Raw genomic sequence first — 26,803 nt, forward strand, 5'->3', positions numbered from 1 at the left:
TCCTTAACCTCTCAAATCCCTCTCCCTGGGATTCTGTCCTGAACTGATATCCCCCCTCCCCCCCCCCCCCCCCCCCCCAGCTGTTTCAAGTCTAACAGAGAGCCGTCTTGTCTGGGGTCAACTGCTGAGATCATTTCAGATAGGTATTGCCTTGATATTCACCACAAATTTTAGCTGTTCTTTAGAATTCCCTGTCAATAGATTTTCCTCCTTCCTCCATTACATTTGTCCAGGCTCCAAGTCATTGACCAAATCAGAATGACTATTTCATGTCTCAGCTGTTAAGTTGATGGCAGGGCTGGATTTGAGCAATCTATTTTACCACAAGCATAGTCTATTGAAACGTCCCACTACTGCAAGAAAATAAACAGTCTATTCGAAAGCATAGTACTACAGCCAGTCTCCTTATTTTAAGATGGAGCATGTGGCTGTGGTAGTCTGAAGAAGGGTCTCGACCCGAAACGTCACCCATTCCTTCTCTCCCGAGATGCTGCCTGACCCGCTGAGTATCTATCCAAATGACTTATTTTAAGAGTTTAGTTTAGTTTAGTTTAGAGATTCAGCACGGAAACAGGCCCTTCGGCCCACCGAGCCCGTACCGACCAGCGATCCCCCGCACATTAACACTACCTTACGCACACTAGGGACAATTTTACATTTATACCAAGCCAATTAACCTACAAACCTGTCCGTCTTTGGAGTGTGGGAGGAAACTAAAGATCTCAGAGAAAACCTGCGCAGGTCACAGGGAGAACGTACCGACAGCACCCGCTGTCAGGATCGAACCTGGGTCTCTGCCGCTGTGAGGCAGTAGGTCTACCGCTGCGCCACCGTGTCAATATCTCCAAATCAAGCAATTCCAATGTTGCGTGCAACTTTTATCTGCGTCTCTAATCAGCCTCTGTCTCCTAACGATCTTATCGAAACGTATAAGATTATTAAGGGGTTGGACACGTTAGAGGCAGGAAACATGTTCCCAATGTTGGGGGAGTCCAGAACAAGGGGCCACAGTTTAAGAATAAGGGGTAGGCCATTTAGAACTGAGATGAGGAAAAACATTTTCAGTCAGAGAGTTGTAAATCTGTGGAATTCTCTGCCTCAGAAGGCAGTGGAGGCCAATTCTCTGAATGCATTCAAGAGAGAGCTGGATAGAGCTCTTAAGGATAGCGGAGTCAGGGGGTATGGGGAGAAGGCAGGAACGGGGTACTGATTGAGAATGATCAGCCATGATCACATTGAATGGCGGTGCTGGCTCGAAGGGCCGAATGGCCTCCTCCTGCACCTATTGTCTATTGTCTATTGTCTATTGTCTAACTGAGGAGAGTCCCTGAGGCACTGTGTGCCACGGGCTCGGCACAGCTTCAGCATTGCATTTTCTCACCTGTACTCAAGTGACCTCTCAGTCTGATATACAGTAGCATTCCATTCACTAGGTTGAGTGTGCTGTGACTCACTCGCATCGCTGCTTAATTACATAACTGCACAATTGGCTCAATGTCAGCTGGCTCAAATGACTTTATTACAAGGAATTCTAATGTATTCAATCTAAATACACTTTGCAGAATGGGGTCAACCCAGAGAGACTTCACTTCTGTGGTGGATTAAGTCTTTGAGTCGCCTCTTTATTTAATATCACTTGCTCTTCCATCCTGGATTCTATCGCTCCCCTTAAAATGAAAAAGCCTAAGCCCAAAGGTCGGCCGTGGCTCAATGACTCCACCAAAGCCCTAAGAAGGGAGTGCAGAAAATCAGAAAGGAGGTGGAAATGTGACAAGCTTCAAATTTCCTTCGAAATTCTGAGAAACAATCTTCTCAAATACCAGGAAGCAGTAAAGTCTGCTAGAGCACAATACTTCTCCGACCTTATTTCCAAAAACTCTCATAACTCCAAGGTCCTATTTAGAACAATTACCTCTGTCATATGTCCCGCCCCCAGTACCAGCTTAGTTGGGTCCCCTGCTAAGTGCGAAGAATTCGCTAAATTTTTCACCAACAAAGTTGAGAACATTAGAACGAACATTTCCCTCCCACCCGTGACCTAGCTGTCTCACTAGTCTGTTCATCTAAATTGGACTGCTTCCAACCCGTCACTCTATCCTCCCTTGCAAAGCTTGTCTCCGCTATGAAACCTGCAACCTGCCCCCTTGATCCTGCCCCCACTGCCCTTCTGAAGGATGTCATTGCAATAGCCGGTCCCAGCATCCTCTCTATTATCAACAGTTCTCTGGCCACTGGCACTGTTCCAACCAGTTTCAAGCACGCGGTGGTCCAGCCCCTACTGAAAAAACCTAACCTAGACCCCACCTTGCCTAGCAACTACAGACCCATTTCCAAACTGCCATTCCTGTCAAAAGTCCTTGAAAAGGCAATTCTAAACCAATTAGTGCCCTACCTGCACCAATACACCATCCTGGAAAGTTTCCAGTCAGGTTTCAGAGCCCACCACAGCACAGAGTCTGCCTTGTTGAAGGTACACAACGACCTGCTTCTCGCCATCGACACCGGCGACTGTGCAATCCTGCTCCTTCTCGACCTCAGCGCAGCGTTCGATACAGTGGACCACACCATCCTTATTGACCGTCTCCGGTACGCGGTTGGCATTGATGGCACTGCCCTGAGCTGGTTCGCTTCGTACCTCAAAGATAGGAGTTTCGCCATCACCATAGGCAGTTATTCCTCTGCTCCAGCTAGCCTCTCCTGCGGAGTTCCACAAGGCTCCATCCTAGGCCCCATTCTCTTCTCTCTATACATGCTCCCCCTTGGCCAAATCATTCAAAGGCACGGCATTTCTTTCCACTGCCATGCCGATGACACTCAGCTTTACCTCCCCCTGAAACCCAACAACCAGTCAAATTTAAACAGCCTCTTACACTGCCTTGAGGACATAAAATGTTGGATGGCACAGAACTTCCTCCAATTAAATGAGAGCAAGTCTGAGGTCATCCTATTCGGCCCCCCCGACTCCATCAAATCGATAACAGGCAGTCTTGGAAGTCTACCCTGCCTAGTCAAACCGCATGTCAAAAACCTCGGCATGATATTTGACTCTGCATTAAAATTTGACAAGCAAGTCAACGCTGTGGTAAAAGCCAGCTTCTTCCAACTTCGAACCATAGCTAAAATCAAACCTTTCCTCCAATTCGACGACACAGAAAAAATCATTCACGCTTTCATTTCCGCCCGCCTAGACTACTGCAACTCCCTATACACTGGGATCAGCCAATCTTCCCTGTCCCGCCTGCAACTGGTCCAAAACGCCGCAGCGAGACTCCTGATGGGTACCCGTAAAAGGGACCACATCACGCCGATTCTGGCCTCTCTCCACTGGCTCCCTGTACGGTACAGAATCAACTTCAAGCTCCTCCTATTCACGTATAAAGCCCTAAATGGACATTCCCCCCCCCTACATCAAAAATCTTCTAACCCCCCTCTGTAACTCCAGGTCCCTCAGGTCGGCCGACTTGGGGCTACTCACTATCCCGCGGTCTAGGCTTAAGCTCAGGGGTGACCGCGCTTTTGCGGTTGCAGCTCCTAGACTGTGGAACAGCATCCCTCTCCCCATCAGAACTGCCCCCTCAATCGACTCCTTTAAGTCCAGGCTCAAAACCTATTTCTACTCCCTAGCGTTTGAGGCTCATTGAGGAGGCGCTGTGAACTGTTTGTGTGCTACTGTATGTGTCATTTTTTTTCCTTAGTACCTAATCAGATGTACAGCACTTTGGTCAACGTGGGTTGTTTTTAAATGTGCTATACAAATAAAATTGACTTGACTTGACTTGACCCCTCCCTTCCACTGGCATAAAGGTGTCCTTTAATACCCAAAATGTTTCCTTTTCACTGTTGTTGTCTCATCGGGTTTCTCCCCCTCATTTTCTACTTATATTCCCTCATTTCCTGTTTTCACCTTAGATGTTTAGCATCTGTTTTCTTTTAATGCTATCTATATACTAAAACTCTTGTTTGTTTGTTTGTTTGTTCCTGAACTACAGCCGACAATTTTAGGCCCCACCTTACTCATCGTGATCCCTTTGGTGCTAATGGAAGAAGTTTCATTGAAATCGGTGTAATATTTTTAAAGTTATTCACATTTTAAAGTTTAAATCTATCTCCTAGGGAGGGAGGGGGAGGGAGTGAGGGGGAGGGAGTGAGGGGGAGGGGTGGAGGGAGGGGGGGGAGGAGGGAGGGGGAGGAGGGAGGATAAGGGGGTTTGAGGGGGATGGAGTGAGGGGAGGGGAAGGGGAGGAGAGGGGGAGGGGAGGGGGAGGGGAGGGAGGGGGGAGGGGGAGAAGGGGGGTTGCTGTACCAATGCAGGGGAGCGTTGGGCCCAATGGGTCCACTTGGTCTAGTCTATTAGAAAAACACGGTTTCTACTTAATGTGTATCGCTTTTCCGCCACCTTAAGTCAAAATATCGTAAGTCGAAGCATCGTAAGTCGAGGAGCATCTGTAACATATTTGGGTGTATTAGTATTTTGCCCTGTCTCTTTTCATCAACATTACGGTCTAAACATGTGGGTGAAAATAAACCAGAGCAAAAAAGAAACTACAGACTTTGGTTATTGAGCAGAACTACCACTCATGTAAAAAAAGCTGTTTTTATGTCTGGCTGTGGCTACTTTGACAGTTCGGAGTCACCTTCCAGAGGGAAGTGCTTCGAAGAGTTCGTGGCCAGGGTGAGAGGGGTCAGAGATGATCTTGCCCGCTCGCTTCCTGGCCCTTGCAGTGTACAGTTCGTCAATGGGGGGAAGGTTGCAGCCAACAACCTTCTCAGCTGTGCGAACGATCCGTTGCAGCCTCCGGATGTCGTGCTTGGTGGCTGAGCCAAACCAGACCATGATGGAGAAGGTGAGGACGGACTCAATGATAGCAGTGTAGAATTAGACCATCATTGCCTGTGGCAGATTGTGTTTCCTCAGTGGCCGCAGGAAGTACATCCTCTGTTGGGCCTTTTTGACTGTGGAGTCGATGGTGGCCCCCCATTTAAGGTCCCTGGAGATGATAGTTCCAAGGAACTTAAATGACTCCACAGATGTGACTGTGGTGTTGTTGATGGTGAGTGGGGGGAGGGGAGGGGGATCTCTTCAAAAGTATACAATTAGTTCCACTGTCTTGAGACCACTGAACTCCAGTTTGTTACCATATCATATCATATCATATATATACAGCCGGAAACAGGCCTTTTCGGCCCTCCAAGTCCGTGCCGCCCAGCGATCCCCGCACATTAACACTATCCTACACCCACTAGGGACAATTTTTACATTTACCCAGCCAATTAACCTACATACCTGTACGTCTTTGGAGTGTGGGAGGAAACCGAAGATCTCGGAGAAAACCCACGCAGGTCACGGGGAGAACGTACAAACTCCTTACAGTGCAGCACCCGTAGTCAGGATCGAACCTGAGTCTCCGGCGCTGCATTCGCTGTAAAGCAGCAACTCTACCGCTGCGCTACCGTGCCGCCCAAGAGTTACGATGGCACCAGGATGCCAGCTGTGTCACTTCCCTTCTGTAGGCAGATTCCTCCCCATCCTGGATCAGTCCAATCAGGGTTGTGTCATCCGCAAACGAAAGTGATGGTAAGAATCTAAATCGTCGGCATATCTTAGACCATGTAATATAAAATTCTGATTACGCCAATTACTTACAGATAATAATATTCATTGATAATGGGTTCAAAGGACGTATTCTGATATAATTCTCCATAAATTCCAGTGAAACAGGATGTTGAAAGACCAATAGGGAGAAACGTGTTCATGGACTTTGGGTTATATGCACCAGGATGAAAGTAGATAAGGAAGAGGAACTTAAAAAGATATCCAGCAATAAAATGGGGAAATCACACAGCAGGGATGGGAAAAGGAAGGGCACTGATGGCAAGACTCTTGGCCAGAAGCACAGTGGTAGAGTTGCTGCCTTACAGCGCGTGCAGCGTCAGAGACCAGGGTTCAATCCCGACTACGGTGTTGTCAGTATAGAGTGTGAACATTATCCCCGTGACCGCATGGGTTTTCTCCGAGATCTTCGGTTTCCTCCCACACTCCAAAGACGTACAGGTCTGTTGGTTAATTGGCTTGGTATAAGTGTAAGTTGTCCCTAGTGTGTGCAGGATAGTGTTAATGTGCTGGGATCGTTGGTGCGGACTCATTGGGCCGAAGGGCCTGTTGCTGCACTGTATGTCCAAAACCTTCATCCTCCTGTGGTACAGGAATGCAACTGAAGGACTGGGACACTGGCAATATTGTGTCCCTGCTCAATGCAGAGGAGCGTGGAAATCTACTCATTACGCCTCCTCTTACCTGGATTATCCATTTAAAAGCCGGACCCATCAACACTGTAGCACTAGCACAACACCAGCTAGGATTTTGTAGAAGGGTTGGCCATTGGGTAGCCCTAGTTTTCAGACCAGGAGTTGTATATTATTAGCAGTGCCAAACCCTTTTCCAATCGTGCAGCCTACTGAGCCAGGGAGGGTGAAATCACGCAAAACTCTTCCCTCAAAAGTCTTCTCCGAAAAGTGACAGCCATTGAGATGTTTTGTCCCTGAGTTTATACGTGACTTTAAGAAAACACACACCTTTTACACACAGACATCACCTGTAGTCTAGATTTTGCACTGCTGATATGAACCAATTCCTTGCCAGGTGATAGAGGAACTGAGGGAATATTGTCTTAAAATTTAAGCTAGATAATTTGGAATTTAAACCTTTAAAACATTTTTAAAGTAGTCATTCGTGAAATTCTTCCCCTAAAACAACTGTGGATGCTGGGAATAAATTGGAACTACAAGGTGATACAAGGAGAGAGTTGCAAATGGAATTAAGGTACAGATCTGTTAGGATCTAAACAAATAGGTTAAATAGTTGGGATAAATGGTTCATCCTTGTGGAGGATAGGTAGATTAAGGTCTAGTTGCCCTACATTGGCTCATGATTAAGCAACATCTCAACTTAACAGGAATCATAGGGTCATAGAGTCGTACAGCATGGAAACAGGCCCTTCAGCCCAGCTCGTCCATGCCGACCAAGTTGGCCCAACTGCACTGGTCCCGCATGCCCATGTTTGGCCCATATCCCTCTAAACCTTGAAGATGAGTTTATTCAAGAAGTAGGGTTTTAAGTGAATTACCTTCACCAACTGGGACATGGTGTGGGTGGAAGCTAAAAGGAGATTGGACATTAGAGAAGAGGTCACCTTGGGGAAGTGTAGGTGCAGTTGTCCTCACTCCTCATCTTCCTCCCTCTCCACGGCCAAACTCAAGACCTTACCTTGTGTGGGGTCACCTAGACCAGCAGTGAGTTTTCCATGTCTGACTTCAATACTGGCTTGCGTAAGGATAGGTCTCTTATTTGAGCAGATCTTCAACCTGCTGTGAGGTCTGATTTTCTAACTGAGGCTCATGAAATTACTTCCACATGTACTTATGCTCCAATTTTGACGCACTGCCATTAACTGTGTGTTGCTAGACATGTGGTGATACAGCTGATTTAGTGCCAGAACAGTGAGTACTCACAGGAGGTCCTAGGTTTAGAGATACAGCATGGAAACAGGCCCTTCAGCCCATTGGATCCATGCTGGTCAGCAATCTCCCCTTCACACTAGTTCCATGTTATCCCACTTTCTCAACCACTCCTTACACATTAGGGCCATTTATTTACAGAGGACAATTAACCTACCAGTCTGCATGTCTATGCGATGTGGGAGAAAACTGGACACCCAAAAAAACCCCATGTGGTCACGGAGAGAACGTGCAAACTTCGCACAGGCAGCACCCAAGGCCAGAACTAGTTTGCCAGGGTGAAAATATCAAAGATTAGATGGCATAGGTTTAAGGTGCCTGAGGGAAGTTCAAAAGGGATGTGTGGGGCAAGCCTTTTACACGCAGCGGTGGGTGCCTGGAACACGCTGCCAGGGGGAGTGATGGAGACGGACATGATAGTGGCATTTAAGAGGCTATTGGATAGCACATGGATACGCAGAGAATGGAGGGATATTGATTATATGCTGGGAGAAGACATTTGTTTAACCTGGCATAATGTTCAGCAAGTTGTGGGCCGAAGGGCCTGTTCTTAGAGCCACCGAGTGATACAGTGTGGAAACAAGCCCTTCGGCCCAACCTGCCCCCACCGGCCAACATGTCCCAGCTACACTAGTCCCACCTGCCCGCGTTTGATCCATATCCCTCCAAACCTGTCCGATCCATTCTTGTGCTGTACTGTTCTATGTTCTATGTCAGGATCGAACCTGGGACCCTGGCGTTGTGAGGCAGCAGCTCTAACCGCTGCACCACTGTGCTGCACATGCATTGTGGTTTGACATGCATTATGTCAAATTCCGCTGCTTACTTTAGTTTAGCTTAATTTCTTATTATTGTCACGAGTACCGAAGTACAGTGAAAGGCGTTAGTTGCAATCAAGCCGTCCACAGTCAAGTGCAGATTAATGAAAAAGGGAACAATATTTTGTGCAAGATAAGTTCATAAGTGATAGGAGCAGAAGTAGGCCATTCAGCCCATCAAGTCTACTCCACCATTCAATCATGGCTGATCTATCTCTCCCTCCTAACCCCATTCTCCTGCCTTCTCCCCATAACCCCTGACACCCGTACTAATCAGGAATCTATCTACAGTATCATTGCCTTAAAAATATCCACTGACTTGGACTCCACGACCTTCTGTGGCAAAGAATTCCACAGATTCATCACCTTCTGACTAAAGAAATTCTCCTCATCTCCTTCCTAAAAGAACGTGCCTTAAATATATCCACTGACTTGGACTCCACAGCTTTCGGAGTTAACTTGGTGACCACAAAATCACAAGGGCATTGCAGGAACTCATCTAGTTCATTAAAGATCTTCAGGAAAGGAAAAGTGTCACCCCTATCTCTTCCGCTCTTTGGTTGACTCCAGCTGATTCTGTAGTGGTGCAGATAAAGTCTGATTAAAGATAGTTAAAAGGTCTCCAATGAGGTATATGGAGGTTGGTGCTGCACTCTAGCTGGTCACAGGACGTTTCAATTGCCTGATAACAGCGGGGAAGAAAATGTCCATGAGTCTGGCGATATGCATTTTCAAACTCCTGTACCTCTTGCCTGGTGGGAAAAGAGAGGAGAGGGCGTGACTGGGGGTGAGATTTGTCCTTGATTGTGCTGGTGGCCTTGCTGAGTATTGACTCTATTGGACTGCGGGTGTTTTGATAAATCCCTAGATTGAAATGGGGCAAGTCTTGCTTCTCATTGCCTAGCGCAAAGGTGCAGCTGATAGAGCTGCTGCCCCACAGCCCCAGAGACCCGGGTTCAAGCCTGACCTCGGATACTGTCTGTGTGGAGTCTGCGTGTTCCCCCTGTGATCAGGGTTTCCTCCAGGTGCTCCGGTTTCATCCCACATCCCAAAGATCTGTTCGGGTTCGTAGGTTAATTGGCCCTTTGTAAATTAACCCCAGTGTGTGAGGAGTGTATGAGAAAGCGGGATAACATAGAACTGGTGCAAATGGGCGATCGATGGTCGGCGTGGAGTCAGTGGGCCGAAGGATATGTTTCCATCAATCAACCATTTAATGGCTATGGTAGCCCTTCTTCAAAGGCGGCAGTGATGGAAGGTGAGGGGCAACTTAGTTGGTCTGAACGGTTGGTGAGTTCACCTCCCGTGACCGAGATGAGAACGTTTTTTCTTCACACAGAGAGTGGTCAATCTGTGGACTTCTCTGCCACAGAAGGTAGTTGAGGCCAGTTCATTGGCTATATTTAAGAGGGAGTTAGATGTGGCCCTTGTGGCTAAAGGGATCAGGGGGTATGGAGAGAAGGCAGGTACGGGATACTGAGTTGGATGATCAGCCATGATCATATTGAATGGCGGTGCAGGATCGAAGGGCCGAATGGCCTACTTCTGCACCTATTTTCTATGTTTCTATGTGACCTTGGAGAGTGCCACCACGTTTTGTGGAGCGTTTGGGAATCTGGCCATGGGCAACCTCAGCGCACGGAAGCAGAGGGGCGGCTGAGGGAGATGGGCGCGGTTGCGGTGGTTGCAGGTCGTGCTGTTGGTGGAGGCGGCCACTGGAGACCCCACTGCAGCCAGGGTGAGCGGGCAGATTGAGCGCGGCCTTGGGCAGCTCCACCGGGCAGCGGTGGAAGGAACGGGCAGTGGCGCGCTGGGCCAGGCCGACCCTTTCATCATCTATCCAGTGCCACCAGGACACCGAACCTTAACGTGAGGAAATGAGGAACGTCCCAGTATCCGTTGTTCTACGCGTCAACTCCGAAATATCGGCAAGACCAAGCACAGGCAGGGTAATGCTTCCGCTGAACACCTACACGCAGACCACCTTGGCATATGCGATCTCCCGGTTGCCAAACATTGCAACCCCCCCTTCCCATTCCCATACTAACCTTTCTGTCCTGGGCCTCCTCCACTGTCAGAGTTAGGCCGCACGCAAATTGGAGAAACAGCACCTCATATTTCGCTGGGGCAGTTCACAACCCATCAGTATGAGAGATTGATTTATCTAATTTCAAGTAACCCTCTCTCTCCGTCCCTCCCTGACCCTAGTCGTCCTGCTAGTTTTAGTGTTCCTATCCCCTCGTTATCACCTCCTTAACAGCCAACAATGGACCGTTGTGGGCTCTTTGGTAATCGGTGTTGGCTCTGATCAGTTCTGTACCTTTTCATGCCTCTAGTTTCCCTCTCCCCTGACTCTTAGTCTGAAGAAGAGTCTCAACCCGAATCATCACCTACTCCTTTTCTCCAAAGATACTGCCTGACCCGCCGAGTTGCTCCAGTATTCTGTGTCTACAGACAATAGGTGCAGGAGGAGGCCATTCGGCCCTTCGAGCCAACACCGCCATTCAATGTGATCATGGCTGATCATTCTCAATCAGTACCCCGTTCCTGCTTTCTCCCCATACCCCCTGACTCCGCTATCCTTAAGAGCTCTATCCAGCTCTCTCTTGAATGCATTCAGAGAATTGGCCTCCACTGCCTTCTGAGGCAGAGAATTCCACAGATTCACAACTCTCTGACTGAAAAAGTTTTTCCTCATCTCAGTTCTAAATGGCCTACCCCTTATTCTTAAACGCCCCTTGTTCTGGACTCCCCCAACATTGGGAACATGTTTCCTGCCTCTAACGTGTCCAACCCCTTAATAATCTTATACGTTTCGATAAGATCTCCTCTCATCCTTCTATCTTCAGTGTAAAGCAGCATCTGCAGTTCCTTCCTACACAATGAAAAATTGCATATCTCCTTAAGCCAAATCAGACTATTCAAAGACTAGAAAGTTGCAAGATATCGCCAGAATGTGGTGACTCCCAGAAGAGGATCTACTTACAATCATTTCACTCTTTTACTTGGGTATCATTGTATTCAAGTATTGTATGATTTGACTAGATAGCACACAAAACAAGCTTTTCAATGTACAGGAAAGAAACTGCAGATCGATTTATTCACAAAATGCTGGAGTAACTCAGCGGGTCAGGCAGCATCTTGGGAGAGAAGGAATGGGTGATGTTTCTGGTCGAGACCCTTCTTCGGACTGAAGAAGGATCTCGACCCGAAACGTCACCCATTCCTTCTCTCCCGAGATGCTGCCTGACCCGCTGAGTTACTCCAGTTTTTTGTGTCTAAGCTTTTCAATGTATCTTGGAACACGTGACAATAACTAACTACACTATGTTCTGAGGCCTACTGTGTACCACCGACATTTTTTATAGCAATATCTCTTTTATGTGGAGTACGATTTTAGTGGTGACCAGGTTAATTGACCACAGAGCTGGCATGTTGTACAATTATGCATTAATACACAAATGGGAAATGTTACAAGACTGATTCCACCTTATAAAAGTATACATGTCCCATATTTTTCCTTTTAATATTTCCAATTAAACAGTTGCTTAGGCAGACTGCTAAATTTGAAACATCACATTTAAAGTTAATAGGAATAACTAGTATGTTGGGAAATTATTTTATTCCCATAGGTTTCTTAATATTAAACAATGGACAGATGCCACCTGGTGGCAGGGGCTGGAAGAGCAATCTGACGGTCAACTTTATTTTTCCAAAAACTTGGTGTGCCATGCACAAATTGAATAGTTATACTCCTGCAAAATAAAGTCTTCTGGGTCCAGCCCTTGACTAACTGCACTAAGGCAGAGTGGTATATGAATTGATGGATATAAGTTACAAATCTACAGTATTTTCAATGGGCCTCCTTATGTTTTTTTGACATGAGAGAGTATTTTTCTCTCAATTTCTCTCTGACATCAACAATTTCTTATAGCTAATACCTACACGTAATGTTATGGGAACAAATGGACGATGAGTTCCTGAAAGAAGTATCCTTGATTCCACACTACAGTGAACAGCTGATTTGACACTCTAATATTTTGCATAAACTCTACTATATTTTTGAATAAACTGCAATACGGAATAAATTAAAGTGGCCAATTTTCCAACTGAGGCAGTAGAAAAATTGTCTTTATGTGTATGTGTGTGTCTTTAGCCAAAATGAGGATGCATTTCTACTAGGAGGTGTGTTAAATGAAATGAGTAACTCTAGTAAGAATTCCAAGCTGGAGATTTGCCTTCAACAACAAGCAAACAGCATTGGTGAAGGAACAGTGGCAGATTAAAAATATCCCAACAGAAGCATCATTTTTAAAGTTTCACAATATATTTTGTTTTATTACAAAATTAATTATATCGTAACTCTGCATAGCAGAAAATAATCAGTGAGTGACAGGCCCCACATAGTGTAAACATTTTTTGTGTCTGTAAACAGTCATGAAATGGTTCAAGTTTTCTCCAAAACATAAACACAATGCTACAAAAGAGAAATCCCACAATACAGGACTGTGCGTTAAAATCCCAATGATTTTAGATGCCCCCTTCTCTTCACAGGTCTGGTGGTTCGGGCGGAGGGAGGAGGAGAGGGGAGGAGGGTAATGCTGCTTTTCATATCCGAAAAGGGAACGCTTTCAGGTAATCCCTCAGGACAGGGTTTAAGGGGAGCTGCCCAATGTTCTCTCTCCCGTACGACTCGATAATCCTGGCCCGGCAGATTGCCTGCAGGGACTGCAATCTGACTTTTCTGAGAGGTTTCGAGAGAAGCTTCCTAGGCGAGGTCATGAAATGCTCAATCAACTTCATGACACAGCTGAAGAGCTCGCGGCTACCATCCAAACCAAAGAGGCCACCCTGAAACTGAATCCTGAAACTGATGGGAGCATTGGCAGTCTTGACACTGAGAGAGAAAAAGTAATCCTTCTGTCTGCTGTCCCGAACAAGAAACGTCCCCACGGGTTCAGACTTGAGTTTGTTGTGAGCCGCCTCCACTGACATGGGGCCCCAGTAGAAGCCACTGTCCTCCAGGTATCTACAAGTCCTGGTGATGATGTGGAAGTCCGTCTGTGATCGGAAGGTTTTGAAGTGTGTTTCCACCTGGCGGCCGCTGGGACTGGCTCTCGCTGGCTGGCGTTCAAGGTCGGGCTGCTGAGCTCCATCATCGTGCTCAGATGCTTCCAGTACCTGAGGCTCCTGTTGGTCTCTGGCATTGGCTGCTCTGTCAGTCAGGTTGCGATCAGCCACCATCCTATAGTATGAGCGATCCTGGGTGGTCTCCCATAGCTAGAGGCTCCAACCCAATGCAGATAATCACCAGGCCTGCAAGAAAGATGAGTCAGTCAGTTCCAGTAAATGTGCCAAACAATGAAAACAAAAAATCTACCAGTAAAATAAGTGATTCTCGTATCATTGGAGGAGAAACTAATACCAAAAGTGCAATTTATTCTGATACTGATATCTCTGTAAAAGACCCACCCGTCACTTCCAGGTCTACCTACCAGATCATGCTGTAACTCAACTGGGCATCTTATATCTGAGTCACTCAAGTTTATAGTGTCGGGTTCCCCATGCGCCTGCCCCCTTCTCTCTATCCCCCCCCCCCCCCCCCCCCCGGCTAGTCCTTTCAATCTAAAGCAACATTGGAAACGAGTATCTTGACCGAGTACCGTGGACCCGAAAGATGATCTCTCTCTCTCTCTCTCTCTCTCTCTCTCTCTCTCTCTCTCTCTCTCTCTCCACAAGTGCTACCTGACCTGACCACCAATCCCATCTCCGCACAGATGTTACACAACGCTTTGTGATGTGGCCGAGCTTGTAAAGGCGAAGCTCCCATCGCCCTACAATCCAACTCACTGCCAAGCAGAGAGCGAGATGTCTTAAACCTTGAGACGCATGCCGCCGATGAGCAGCCTCAGATCCGCGTGCCACAGTTAACGAGAGAGCCACTCACAAAGGCACCGGTTACCATTCCCCCGCCTGACAGTCAACGAGATCAAGTCCTCGCACCTTTTTCAGATCGCAAAACTAAAAAGGCACCAGGTGCTGAAGATGAACAGATTTCAACGACACCGTGAATACCAATCCAGCAAGCCTCAAGCTCCGGGCTGACCCAATCCCTATCTCTCCGTCTTGCAACTATCACTGTTACACTTCTTCAGTCTGAAGAAGGGTCTCGACCCCGAAACGTCGCCCATTCCTTCCCTCCTGAGATGCTGCCTGACCCGCTGAGTTACTCCAGCATGTTGTGAATAAACACCTTCGATTTGTACCAGCACCTGCAGTTATTTTCTTACACCACATCATTGTTACACTGATATCTTCACAGTGATATCATGTAAGAAAATAACTGCAGATGCTGGTACAAATCGAAGGTGTTGATTCACAAAATGCTGGAGTAACTCCGCGGGTCAGGCAGCATCTCGGGAGAGAAGGAATGCATGTCACAATGCATGACATTGCCAATTCTCCACAAAAACCGACAGCAACAGAATGAAACTCGTCATTTCTCACAACATTGCAGAGTAAGCTTTTTAAAATAAATTAAAAAAATAATAAAACTGTTAACTGCATCGTTCTTACCTTATGCATCAGACTCGGGTTTGCGGGGAATGTACAATAAAGCTTCCAAGCGTCCTGTGTAGAGGACGAGGTGGGGATTAAGTACGTTCGCTTGGGCAATGCGTCGCAGCGGCTGGCAACTGGGTGGCTGCTGATTGAACTGAACCCTCCTGGGTTGTGGAGTGTGTGTGAGATTCAGTGCACCGCGTTTCCTTACACGTTTACAGGGCTCCGGGGAAGCGGGCACGTTCATTGCCTCTTGTTAGATCGGTTGTGGTCCGAGCTGACACCTCTCTCGGCTTTTATCACCTCCCTCCCCCTTGCTCTACTCTGCCCTGTTCGAGGAAATCACCTGCCTCCAAGCGACCAGTCCCCGCCGCGCACTTTTCACTTTCGGTTTCACTTCTCCACAGTTCTAGGAAATATGTGTGTGTGTGTGTGTGTTTGATGCCGTTTGGAAACGCGGTGTGTTCTGTTTTCTCTGGAACTGTTAGTCAAAGAGCAAGAGCTTTGTTTGTAAAGCACACACGGAGACTCGGCGCTGGGGGCTAAAGGATCTGATTGCAATACGGTACGATGGGGGGGGGGGGGGAGATAGAGAGAGAGAGAGAGAGAGAATTAGACAGCGAGAGACTGGCAGAACTGACACAGAGAGAGAAACAGACAGAGGGAGAGAGGCAGAGACAGTCATTCTCAGAGACTAAAACAGTTACACAAGGAACTGCAGATCCTGGTTTACAAAGAAGTACTGGATTAACTCAGCAGGTCAGGCAGCATATTCGGAGGACATGGAAAGAAGGGGGTGTGGATGGTGAACAGAGAGAGAGAGAAAGAGAGAGACTCTGAGAGAATTAGAAAGGGAGAAACGGGCAGAACTGACAGAGAGAGAAACAGAGAGAGAGAGAGAGAGAGAGAGGCAGAGCCAGTCATTCTCAGAGACTAAAACAGTGTTACACAAGGAACTGCAGATGCTGAAGTACTGGGTTAACTCAGCAGGTCAGGCAGCATCTCCGGGGGACATGGACGGAAGAGAGTGTGGATGGTGAACAGAGAGGGAGAGAGAATATGGAGCGAAACAGACAGATAGAAAAGGTCAGAGACGGGCTGGGGAGACACGGGGGAGCTGGGACTCTCAGCTATCGAGCAGAACAAAAGACCTTCCATTGCTCCGTTGACCCGGCAACACCTGTGTTTCTGGTCACTGGTGTGTGAGTGAGACATTTCCTCGTCGGTGGCGATCGGCGTTGACCGCTTCCTGGGCCGGGAAGGTGGAGCGGGGAGAGGGGAGCTTGCCCGGCATCTGCGTGGCCTCTGGTTTACGGGCAGAACTCACTACCCTACCCCCCTCTCAGGGTCGATATTGGAGGTGGGGTTGACGGGAGGGAGGGAGGGAGGGGAGGGGAGGGGATGGGACTGCCCTTGCGTTGGTATCATTAGACTCGGGGCCTGGCAGTGTCTGCTCTGCCTTTACAAGCCAGGCTGTGTTCTTCTATCGCAGTTTGCCAACGCCACTACCTCTTATCACACCGAAGATAGACACAAGATGCTGGAGGAGTAACTCAGCGGGACAGGCAGCATCTCTGGAGAGAAGGAATGGGTGACGTTTAGGGTCCAGACCCTTCCTCAGACTCAGAGTCACTCCTTCCACCAGATGCTGCCCGTCCCGCTGAGTAACTCCAGCATTCAGTATCCATCTTCGGTGTAAACCAACATCCTGCCCACACAATGAAATTCTTCATTGTATGCTCTGTATATATATATATATATATATATATATATATATATTTTCCCCCCCCATTCCGAATAAAGTTTGTTTTTGGAAAACAAAAATCTGTTTTGAAAAAAAAAAGTCTTGGTCAATATTACCCAGTTAATATTACTCCAGTGTAAGAAAATAACCGCAGATGCTGGTACAAATCGAAGGTGTTTATTCACAAAATGCTGGAGTAACTCAGCAGGTCAGGCAGCATCTCAGGAGAGAAGGAATGGGTGATGTTTCGGGTCGAGACCCTTCTTCAGTCTGAAGACCCGAAACGTCACCCATTCCTTCTCTCCCGAGATGCTGCCTGACCTGCTGAGTTACTCCAGCATTTTGTGAATTAATATTACTCCAGATCACACAGAGCGGATTCTGCGCCCATTTCCCTCGGCGCTTGACTTCATTAGAAAAGGGTGTGCACTTCTAAAGTACCGTCGGTCCCCGTGGGAATGGCCCCGGGGCGGGCACTGTTTCAATGTTGTTTGTGTGTTTCGAAGCAGGGTGCTTTTTTGATGAATAAAATTGCTCCCTTTTAAAGCCACCGCCTTTTAAAAATAAAACTGCTAACATGAAATGCCTGGAAAAGAAGTGACCGAGAAAGATGACCACTTATCATGTTAAATCGATCTGTAAGATACGCCCAATCAGAGTGTAAACATAAAGCCTTCCAGTAAACCGAGTCTGCAGTAAGCAGTGTGCAGATGATACTGGTTTAAACAGAAGACAGGCACGAAAAACTGGAGTAACTCATCGGGGTCAGGCAGCATCTCTGGATAAGAAAGAATATGCGAGTCTGAAGAAGGGTCTCTTCCTTTTCTCCAGGGATAGAAACATAGAAACTAGGTGCAGGAGTAGGCCATTCGGCCCTTCGAGCCTGCACCGCCATTCAATATGATCATGGCTGATCATCCAACTCAGTAGCCTGTACCTGCCTTCTCTCCATACCCCCTGATCCATTTAGCCACAAGGGCCACATCTAACTCCCTCTTAAATATAGCCAATGAACTGGCCTCAACTACCTTCTGTGGCAGAGAATTCCACAGATTCACCACTCTCTGTGTGAAAAAAACCTTTCTCATCTCGGTCCTGAAAGACTTCCCCCTTATCCTTAAACTGTGACCCCCTTGTTCTGGACTTCCCCAACATCGGGAACAATCTTCCTGCATCTAGCCTGTCCAAACCCCTTAAGAATTTTGTAAGTTTCTATAAGATCCCCCCTCAATTTTCTAAATTCCAGGGATGCTGCCTGACCCGCTGAGTTGAGTTACTCCAGCTTTTTGCAGGTGTCCTATATATAGCTTTTAGTTTGTAAGCGTTCTGTTGGAGGATGGGAGGAGGGGGGGGGGGGTGGGGGTCACCTTTAAAACTATTGAGCCTGGCCCTCCCAGATGCCGAACAGTGATTGTGATGATCGGCGGTGGTGGAGCTGAGAGGCCAGACCGGTCCCCATGGGAGCCCCGCTGCCTGAAAGAGCGTTTCAGCTTCAGCTTCAAAAGGTTTGACAAACCAAGTTCAGGAAAGGTGGTTGTGGGTTTCCTGGAATCGGTTTCTGACCTCCTTTACACAGAGTGATATATGCGCAGTTGAGATTTCGGGGAAGTGCCACCACATCAATGGAACTGCAAAAAGTATCAACCTTCTTCTCTGTGAAACCAAAAGCTAGGCGTCGTCACCAGTGATCCTCGCTGCCCACCCTCCTCCTCCCCCTCCATTTCTCTGAATCCAACTCATTTCCTCACCCCGTTACAGGTTGCACTTTGACTAACTGCAGGGTCCCCCTGGGGATGAGCTGGGATACTTTTCTCGGGGCTGGCTTGGGGGGAGATGGTTGATGTTAGAGGATGATAGCGCTATTTTCTCACCTCTCTACTGATGAGCGCCACCGATGTGGATTGCGGTTCATTTTCTGTAAATTCACCACGAAACTACGGAAGGCGACCTCTGAGCTCTGCGACATTTGTTGATGGTTTCCTGAACGTGTGAACCATTTTTGACATCAACCCTGACCATTCCCCGCACAGCGACCGGCCTCTGCCTACTTGAGATGTCTCTCCAGTCAGCTGTCTCGGTGGATGCCATTACATCACTTAAACAGGTCAACGGTACCACTGCATTAAGGTGTACAAATCTCCAATTAACCCGTCGTAAATTCATATATCACAGCAGCAGAATTAGGCCATTCGGCCCGTGGTCTCCTCCGCCATTCAATCATGGATGACCTATCTTTCCCTCTCAACCCCATTCCCCTGCCTTCTCCCCATAACCCCTGACATCCATTCTAATCACGAATCTGTCAAACTCTGCCTTAAAAATATCCATTGATTTGGCCTCAGTTTGACATCTGGATCATAACTGTGATAATACCGTGGAGAAGGAACATGGATAGGAAAGGTTTATGAGGATACTAGACCAAGTGGACCCATTGGGCCCAAACCTCTCCTGCATTGGTGCAGCACCCTTTCCACCCTTTCCTCCCCCCCTCCCCTCTCTCCCCCTCCATCCTCCCCCCTCCCCCCATCCTCCCTCCCTCCCCTTCCCCTCCCCACCACTCCATCTCCCTCAACCCCCCATCCTCCCTCCTTCCCCCCCTCCCTCCCCCCACCCCTCCCCCACCCTCTCCCTAGGAGATAAATTTAAACTTTAAAATGTGAATAACTTTAAAAATATAACACCGATTTCAATGAAACTTCTTCCATTAGCACCACAGGGACGATGGTGAGTAAGGTGGGCCTAAAATTGTTGCACTGTCGTGTACCGTTTTGGCTGTAGTTCAGGAACAAAGTCACAAACAAACGCGAGTTTTAGTATATAGATGGGCCAAGCACATGTAGATGGGACTAGTGTAGTTAGGGCATCTTAGTCGGTATGGGCATGTTGGGCCAAAGGGCCTGATTCCAGGATGCATGAGCAGATGAAAAGTCTCCACTCTGAGATGTTGATTTTGCTTCTTTCTCTGCTGTCTAACCTGCTAAGTATTTCCAACATGTTCTATTTTATCACTGTTGAGAATATATCAGCCGCAATTATTAGCTGCATTTACAAGACTGTTGTAGGCCAAGAATGGGTAAGGGTTAAGAATCCAAGGTGGGGTATATTCCTAGAGTCAAACCACGAGGAAACAAGCCCTTCAGCTCAACTTGTCCATGCTGACCAAGATGCCCCAACTCAACCAGTTCCGTTTTCCCCATATCCCTCTAAATCTTTCCTATCCACATACTTGTCCAAATGTCTTTTAAATGTTGTTACTATGGCTGCCTCAAGCACTTCATTGGACAATTTGTTGTATAAACCCACCACCCTCTGTGTGAAAAAGTTGCCCCTTAGGTCTCTTATTGAAACGTATAAGATTATTAAGGGGTTGGACACGTTAGAGGCAGCAAACATGTTCCCAATGTTGGGGGAGTCCAGAACAAGGGGCCACAGTTTAAGAATAAGGGGTAGGCCATTTAGAACTGAGATGAGGAAAAACTTTTTCAGTCAGAGAGTTGTGAATCTGTGGAATTCTCTGCCTCAGAAGGCAGTGGAGGCCAATTCTCTGAATGCATTCAAGAGAGAGCTAGATAGGGCTCTTAAGGATAGCGGAGTCAGGGGGTATGGGGAGAAGGCAGGAACGGGGTACTGATTGAGAATGATCAGCCATGATCACATTGAATGGTGGTGCCGGCTCGAAGGGCCGAATGGCCTCCTCCTGCACCTATTGTCTATTGTCTATTGTCTATTGTCTATTAAAACTTTCCCCTCTCACCTTAAACCTTTCATTATGTCCTTTCGTTCTTGATTCTTTAACTCTGGTTAGTATAGGTAGGATCTTGAATGTTGGATCAGAATGGCATTCTCTTACAGGCTTGGTTCCTATGACTTGTCAATTCCAGGGATTTAGAGGTAGTCATTTCCTTTTAGACTGGAGTGAAGAAACACTGATCACACGCCTTCTGCCACACCCACTCTTTGTTTGAATGGAGATGTCGCAGCTGATTCAATGCAGTGAATCATGAACTGCTGCCCTGAGGTCAGATTTATATCTCCTCGTTTTTAAAGTTTAAGGCCAGCAAGTGTGGTTGCAATATCCTGATCAAGCATGCCAAATATCACCTTCACCACCCTGCCTACCTGTTATAATTTTCATGGAGCTATGTACCTACACCCCTTGGTCTCTCTCCTCTATAGTCAACAGTCAATAGTCAATTTATTTGTCACATACACATAAATGTGCAGTGAAATGAAAAATTACCCGCAGTTCAACAATAAGACCAATAAGAATAATCAATAAAAATGCAATAACACATACAATCATAAACCAACACCAAACAAAAGAAACATCTATCACAGTGAGTCTCCTCCAGTCCCCTCCTCACTGTGATGGAAGGCCAGAATGTCTTTTTCTAACACTCTCCAAGACCCTACAACTTACTGTGCAATGCCTGCCCTGGTTTGCCCGACCAAATTGCAACACCTCACATTTAACTGTCTTAAATGTCATCTGCCACACCTTGGCTCCTGGGTCTGGTTGATCAAGACCCCTTGCAATCACAATCAATCTTGAAGAAGATGTCCACGATACCACCAATTCACTAATTTTATTGGCATCCATAGCCTTGCCAACCATGCCACCTACATTCATACCCAAATTGTTAATATCCATACTCCACCACCTCCAGTTTAAATTCCATTTGGAATATTTTGGAGGACCATGATCCAAGAACACACACAAGGAACTGTAGAAGCTGGTTTACCAAAGAATATATAAGGTGCATGAGTAACTCATCAGCTCAGGCAGCATCTCTGGAGAACATGGATAGGCAACATTACAAGTCTGGACTCTTCAGCCACAATCATGGACATCATTCTATCTGGACCTTACCTCCCAATCGAACTCAACAACCGGAGCTCACAATGCAATGTCACTCGAAACATCACCCATCCTTTTTCTCCAGAGATGCTGCCTGACATGCCGAGTTACTCCAGCACTTTGTGTCTATCTCTTACAATGGGAATTCAGTTTGGGACTTAAGGTCGTAAGGTCATAAGTGATAGGAATAGAATGAGGCCATTCGGCCCATCAAGTCTACTCCATCATTCAATCATGGCTGATCTATCTCTCTCTCCTAACCCCATTCTCCTGCCTTCTCCCCAAAACCCTTGACACCAATCAAGAATCTATCTATCGCTGCCCTAAAAATATCCATTGACTTTGCTCCGCAGCCTTCTATGGCAAAGAATTCCACAGAATCACCACCCCCTGACTAAAGAAATTCCTCCTCATCTTCTTAAAGGAACATCCTTTAATTCTGAGGCTATGACCTCTGGTCCTAGACTCTCCCACTAGTGGAAACATCCGCTCCACATCCACTCTATCCAAGCCTTTCACTATTCTGTATGTTTCAATGAGGTCCCCCCTCATCCTTCTAAACTCCAGCGAGTACAGGCCCAGTGCCGTCAAAGGCTCATCATATGTTAATCCACTCATTCCTGGGATCATTCTTGTAAACCTCCTCTGGACCTTCTCCAGAGCCAGCACATCCTTCCTCAGATATGTGTGTGTATGTTAGTGTGTGTGAGTGTTAGTGTGTGAGTGTTAGTGTGTGTGTGATTGTTCATGTGTGTGTGTGTGAGCATTAGTGTGTGAGTGTTAGTGTGTGTGAGTGTTAGTGCGTGTGAGTGTTAGTGTGTGTGAGTGTTAGTGTGTGTGAGTGTTAGTGTGTTAGTGTGTGTGTGTGTGAGTGTTAGTGTGTGTGTGTGTTAGTGTGTGTGTTAGTGTGTGTGTGTGTGTGTTAGTGTGTGTGTGTGTGAGTGTGTATGTAAGTATTAGTGTGTGTGTAAGTGTTAGTGTGTGTGTGTGAGTATTAGTGTGTGTGTGTGAGTATTAGTGTGTGTGTGTGAGTATTAGTGTGTGTGTGTGAGTGTTAGTGTGTGAGTGTTAGTGTGTGTGTGATTGTTCATGTGTGTGTGTGTGAGTGTTAGTGTATGTGAGTGTTAGTGTGTGAGTGTTAGTGTGTGTGAGTGTTAGTGCGTGTGAGTGTTAGTGTGTTAGTGTGTGTGTGTGTGAGTGTTAGTGTGTGTGTGTGTTAGTGTGTGTGTTAGTGTGTGTGTGTGTGTTAGTGTGTGTGTGTGTGTGAGTGTGTATGTAAGTATTAGTGTGTGTGTAAGTGTTAGTGTGTGTGTGTGAGTATTAGTGTGTGTGTGTGAGTATTAGTGTGTGTGTGTGAGTGTTAGTGTGTGTGTGTCAGCGTGTGAGTGTTAGTGTGTGTGAGTGTGTGTGTGTGTGTGTGTGTTAGTGAGTGTGTGTGTGAGTGTTAATGTGTGTGAGTGTGTGTGAGTGTTAGGTGTGTGTGAGTGTGTGTGTGTGAGTGTTAGTGTGTGTGTGAGTGTTAGTGTGTTAGTGTGTGTGTGAGAGTTAGTGTGTGAGTGTTAGTGTGTGAGTGTTATTAGTGTGTGTGTGAGTGTTAGTGTGTGAGTGTTTGTGTGTGAGTGTTAGTGTGTGTGTGAGTGTGTGTGTGTGAGTGTTAGTGTGTGTGTGTGTGTGTGAGTGTGTGTTAGTGTGTGTGCGCAGGCAGATATATGTGAGAGTGCGTGTTACTTGTGATTTCGGGCAGAATGAGTCGGGCAAACGACACTGAGCCGCAAGCTGGAGGAGGGGAGGTTCCATTTGTTTGGGCAGCACTTCTTTTCCACAGTTGAATAAGGGTGTAGGTGAGTGTTATATTTAGATGATCATGATTCGTCTTGTTTAGTCCGTGGGAGTTGTGTTGTACATAGTAGCCGAGATCAAAATAAGTGCGTATAGAGATGATATAAAGGTTGGTTAATTAGTCATGAGTTAATAGCCAAAATTGGACCGTGTGCGACTGAGGGTGAGGTGAGGATGTACATGTGAGGACACACTGCAGTTGCCCACAGAGGGCAACTTCTCCCCCTTGCCAGCTTCTCATGAGGCTGCTATCAGTAGGCTGTCACAGGCTGCACTGATGATCACAACGTTGGACCAGATATACGGACTTGGGCAAGGGTGGGTTGGGAGGGTTGGGTGGGGGAGGGTGGGGGAGTGGAGAGACGTCAAACAGCTCCACTGACCTGGGATTCCGTGGCTGCTGTCTGTGTGGAGTTTGCACTTTCTCCCTATTGTTGCTTTGGTTTTATCCTGGTGAGAGAGTCTAGATTTAGATTTTTTACATTTAGATTTAGAGATACAGCGCGGAAACAGGTCCTTCGGCCCACCGAGTCGGCACCGCCCAGCGAATCCCGCACATTAACACTATCCAACACATACTAGGGACAATTTTTACATTTACCCAGTCAATTAACCTACATACCTGTACGTCTTTGGAGTGTGGGAGGAAACCAAAGATCTCGGAGAAAACCCACGCAGGTCACGGGGAGAACGTACAAACTCCGTACAGACGGCACCCGTAGTCAGGATCAAACCTGAGTGACCGGCGCTGCTTTCGCTGTAAGGCAGCAACTCTACCGCCGCGCCACCGTGCCGCCCTCTAGGACTAGAGGGTGTGTGTAGGTCCACTCAGTCATGGCTGACCATTGGTGATGCATCCTAGTTGGCTGCTTGCTCCACACCTCGGCTAGAGCAGCGTCGCTTGTGGCTGAAGAGACCAATGTGGGAGTGACAGTCTCTGTCGCAAAGGTCACATCTGTGTGTGGTCTTTGGTCTGTTGAAGTTGCTGCGCTCCTTTCTGCGTGCCCGCTTGTCTGCTGCTGTCTAGTCTAGCCAAGTCTAGTCCTGGAGAGTCTAGGACTAGAGGGCATAGCCTCAGAATTAAAGGACGTTCCTTTACGAAGCAGATGAGGAGGAATTTCTTTAGTCAGAGGGTGGTGAATTTGTGGAACTGTTTGCCACAGCAGACTGCGGAGGCCAAGCCAATAGATATTTTTAAGGCGGAGATGGAGAGATTCTTGATTAGTGAGGGTGTCAGGGGTTATGGGGAGGCAGCAGGAGAATGGGGTAAGGAGGAAGAGATAGATCAGCCATGATTGAATGGCGGAGTAGACGTGATGGGTCGAATGGCGTAAGTCTGCTCCTATCACTTATGACCTTCTGGTGCCTGGCATCCCAGCAAACCTCAAAGACATGCCGGTAGATTAATTGGCTGCTGTAAATGGGTGGTTGCCTAGATGGGTGGCAGGGGGATTGTGGACATTTGAAGGGAACATGAGGGAGAATAAGCAGGGGTGCGCTGAGAGTCAGCATCGAATCACTCGATGGGCTGAAGAGCCTCCTGTCCTGATTTAAAGCTATGTGTCTTTCCATCCCTACTCGCTGTTAAGAGTTAAATGCAGAAAACTAGACTCAAATACAAAAGCCCACAGTTTCAATTTGGAATGAAGAAGATGTTTCTGGCTCTATAATAATGTTAAAGGAGGCCAGTGAAATTACTTTTGGGTGTCAGTTTCTAACTGTGCTTTTCATAGCGTTTACTGATGCGTTTACATAGCGTTTACTAATCCCCATACCACCCCATACCACCCCCACCCCCCCCCCCCCCCCCCATTCTCCAAACCCCTTCCTCACTCACCAACACTCCTAACTCCCTATAAGCCAGACTGAGAGTCAGGGGAGAGGGAGACATAGAGATATAGAAACATAGAAAACTGGTGCAGGAGTAGGCCATTCGGCCCTTCGAGCCAGCACCGCCATTCAATATGATCATGGCTGATCATCCAAAATCAGTGTCTGAAGAAGGGACTCGTCCCGAAACGTCACCTATTCCTTCTCTCGAGTGATGCTGCCTGTCCCGCTGAGTTACTCCAGTTTTTTGTGTCTAGGTTTGGTTTAAACCAGCATGCTTTCTCTGCATACCCCTTGATTCCGTTAGCTAACCCTCTCTTGAATACATCCTATGGAAGGTGAAGTGTGAAAATGACAGATCAAAGGGGACGAAATTTAAGGAAAATGTAGAATGGACCATTGTTAGCTGAGGACTAAGCGTGCTGAGGAAGGATTGCCAGTATGATGGGATGGGAAGGACGGACTAGACAGGAGAGTAGGTAATGGGTAGAATCAGGTGAGGTGGGGCATCATGGGCAGATCAGGTTGGTTGGGGAATTTGTCCAGGGCATCATGATCATTTTCCTCCTTTTCTTTGAAATTCTGCCATTTGGTAATCAAACCAGTCTGGCTTGCTGTGGAATAGTGTGGAGAAGGAGACACCCAGTCTAAAACTGTGTTGATGTCAAGTTTAGTTTAGTTTAGAGAAACAGCGTGGAAATCGAAGGTAGACACAAAATGCTGGAGTAACTCAGCGGGGCAGGCGGCATCTCTGGAGAGAAGGAATGTGTGACATTTCGGGTCGAGACCCTTCTTCAGACTAGTTTGAAGATGGCCCCTGGGTTGGTGGAGCCCATGCCTGGGGCCGGGGTCGACGGCACTGAGGTGTCTGGAGGCGACCCGGCGGCGATAGTGGAGAGGTCGGTGTGGTGACTGGAGAGGAGTGGCCGACCGACGGACGAGGACGGACCACGTGGGAGTGAGAACGCAGCTGCCGGGGAAGGAACAAGGGAGGACCTGGCATGGGGGGGACCGCCGTGAGGGAGGGGGTGGGGGGAGAACAGAGCTGGCCTGGCACGGATACTTTGTAACTTTGTTAGCGCCCTTTATGTGGTGACTATTTGCATACCTTGGGTATGCAAGCAAAGAATTTCACTGTGACTTCTCACATGTGACAATAAAGTATTCATTCATTCATTCATTCATTCATTCATTCATTCATTCATTCATTCATTCATTCATTCATCTGTGGAGGTAAACCATAAACATACAAATACCTGTCCCTTTCGCTCACACACAAATCTATGCACATGTCTGTGCCCATGCAGGCACGCACACACAAACAGATTATACATGCATATTCATACATAAATCATGCATATTCACATACAGACACACCGACATCATCTGACAGGCACATCCCACACACACAAGCTCACACGTACCCTTTTTCACTATTGCAACCTCAGTTCCCCAATCCCACCCACACCACGATCACCCACACCTCCACATTCCTGCCTCTTCCAGTGTGCGTGGAAGTAGGTGGATGTTTAATTACAGGATCTTGCAGAGGCCTCAAACTCAGAGTTTTAGTCATAGCTTTGACTCCAACTTGAGCTCTCCAATCTTAGTTAGATTACGTGGGTGGTGCGCATGTCT

The 26,803-nt window shown here is 47.3% G+C and overlaps 1 protein-coding gene across 1 annotated transcript; it reads right to left on the reverse strand.

Moving 5' to 3' along the window:
* Positions 1-12,730: 12,730 nt before the first annotated feature.
* socs1a (suppressor of cytokine signaling 1a) lies at positions 12,731-15,136 on the reverse strand. The gene is made up of 2 exons (XM_078417493.1): positions 14,910-15,136; positions 12,731-13,649 (listed from the first exon to the last, which is right to left on the reverse strand). Exon 2 carries the CDS (start codon positions 13,575-13,577, stop codon positions 12,942-12,944), a length of 636 nt encoding a protein of 211 aa, XP_078273619.1. The 5' UTR covers positions 13,578-13,649; positions 14,910-15,136; the 3' UTR covers positions 12,731-12,941.
* Positions 15,137-26,803: the final 11,667 nt, after the last annotated feature.

This window comes from Rhinoraja longicauda, chromosome 21 (assembly GCF_053455715.1).
Source record: "Rhinoraja longicauda isolate Sanriku21f chromosome 21, sRhiLon1.1, whole genome shotgun sequence".
In the NCBI taxonomy this organism is placed as follows: Eukaryota; Metazoa; Chordata; class Chondrichthyes; order Rajiformes; family Arhynchobatidae; genus Rhinoraja; species Rhinoraja longicauda.

What these genes read in the sequence shown, in the direction of transcription:
- socs1a (XM_078417493.1), bottom strand. Translation starts at nt 13,577, where the DNA reads ATGGTGGCTGATCGCAACCTGACTGACAGAGCAGCCAATGCCAGAGAC.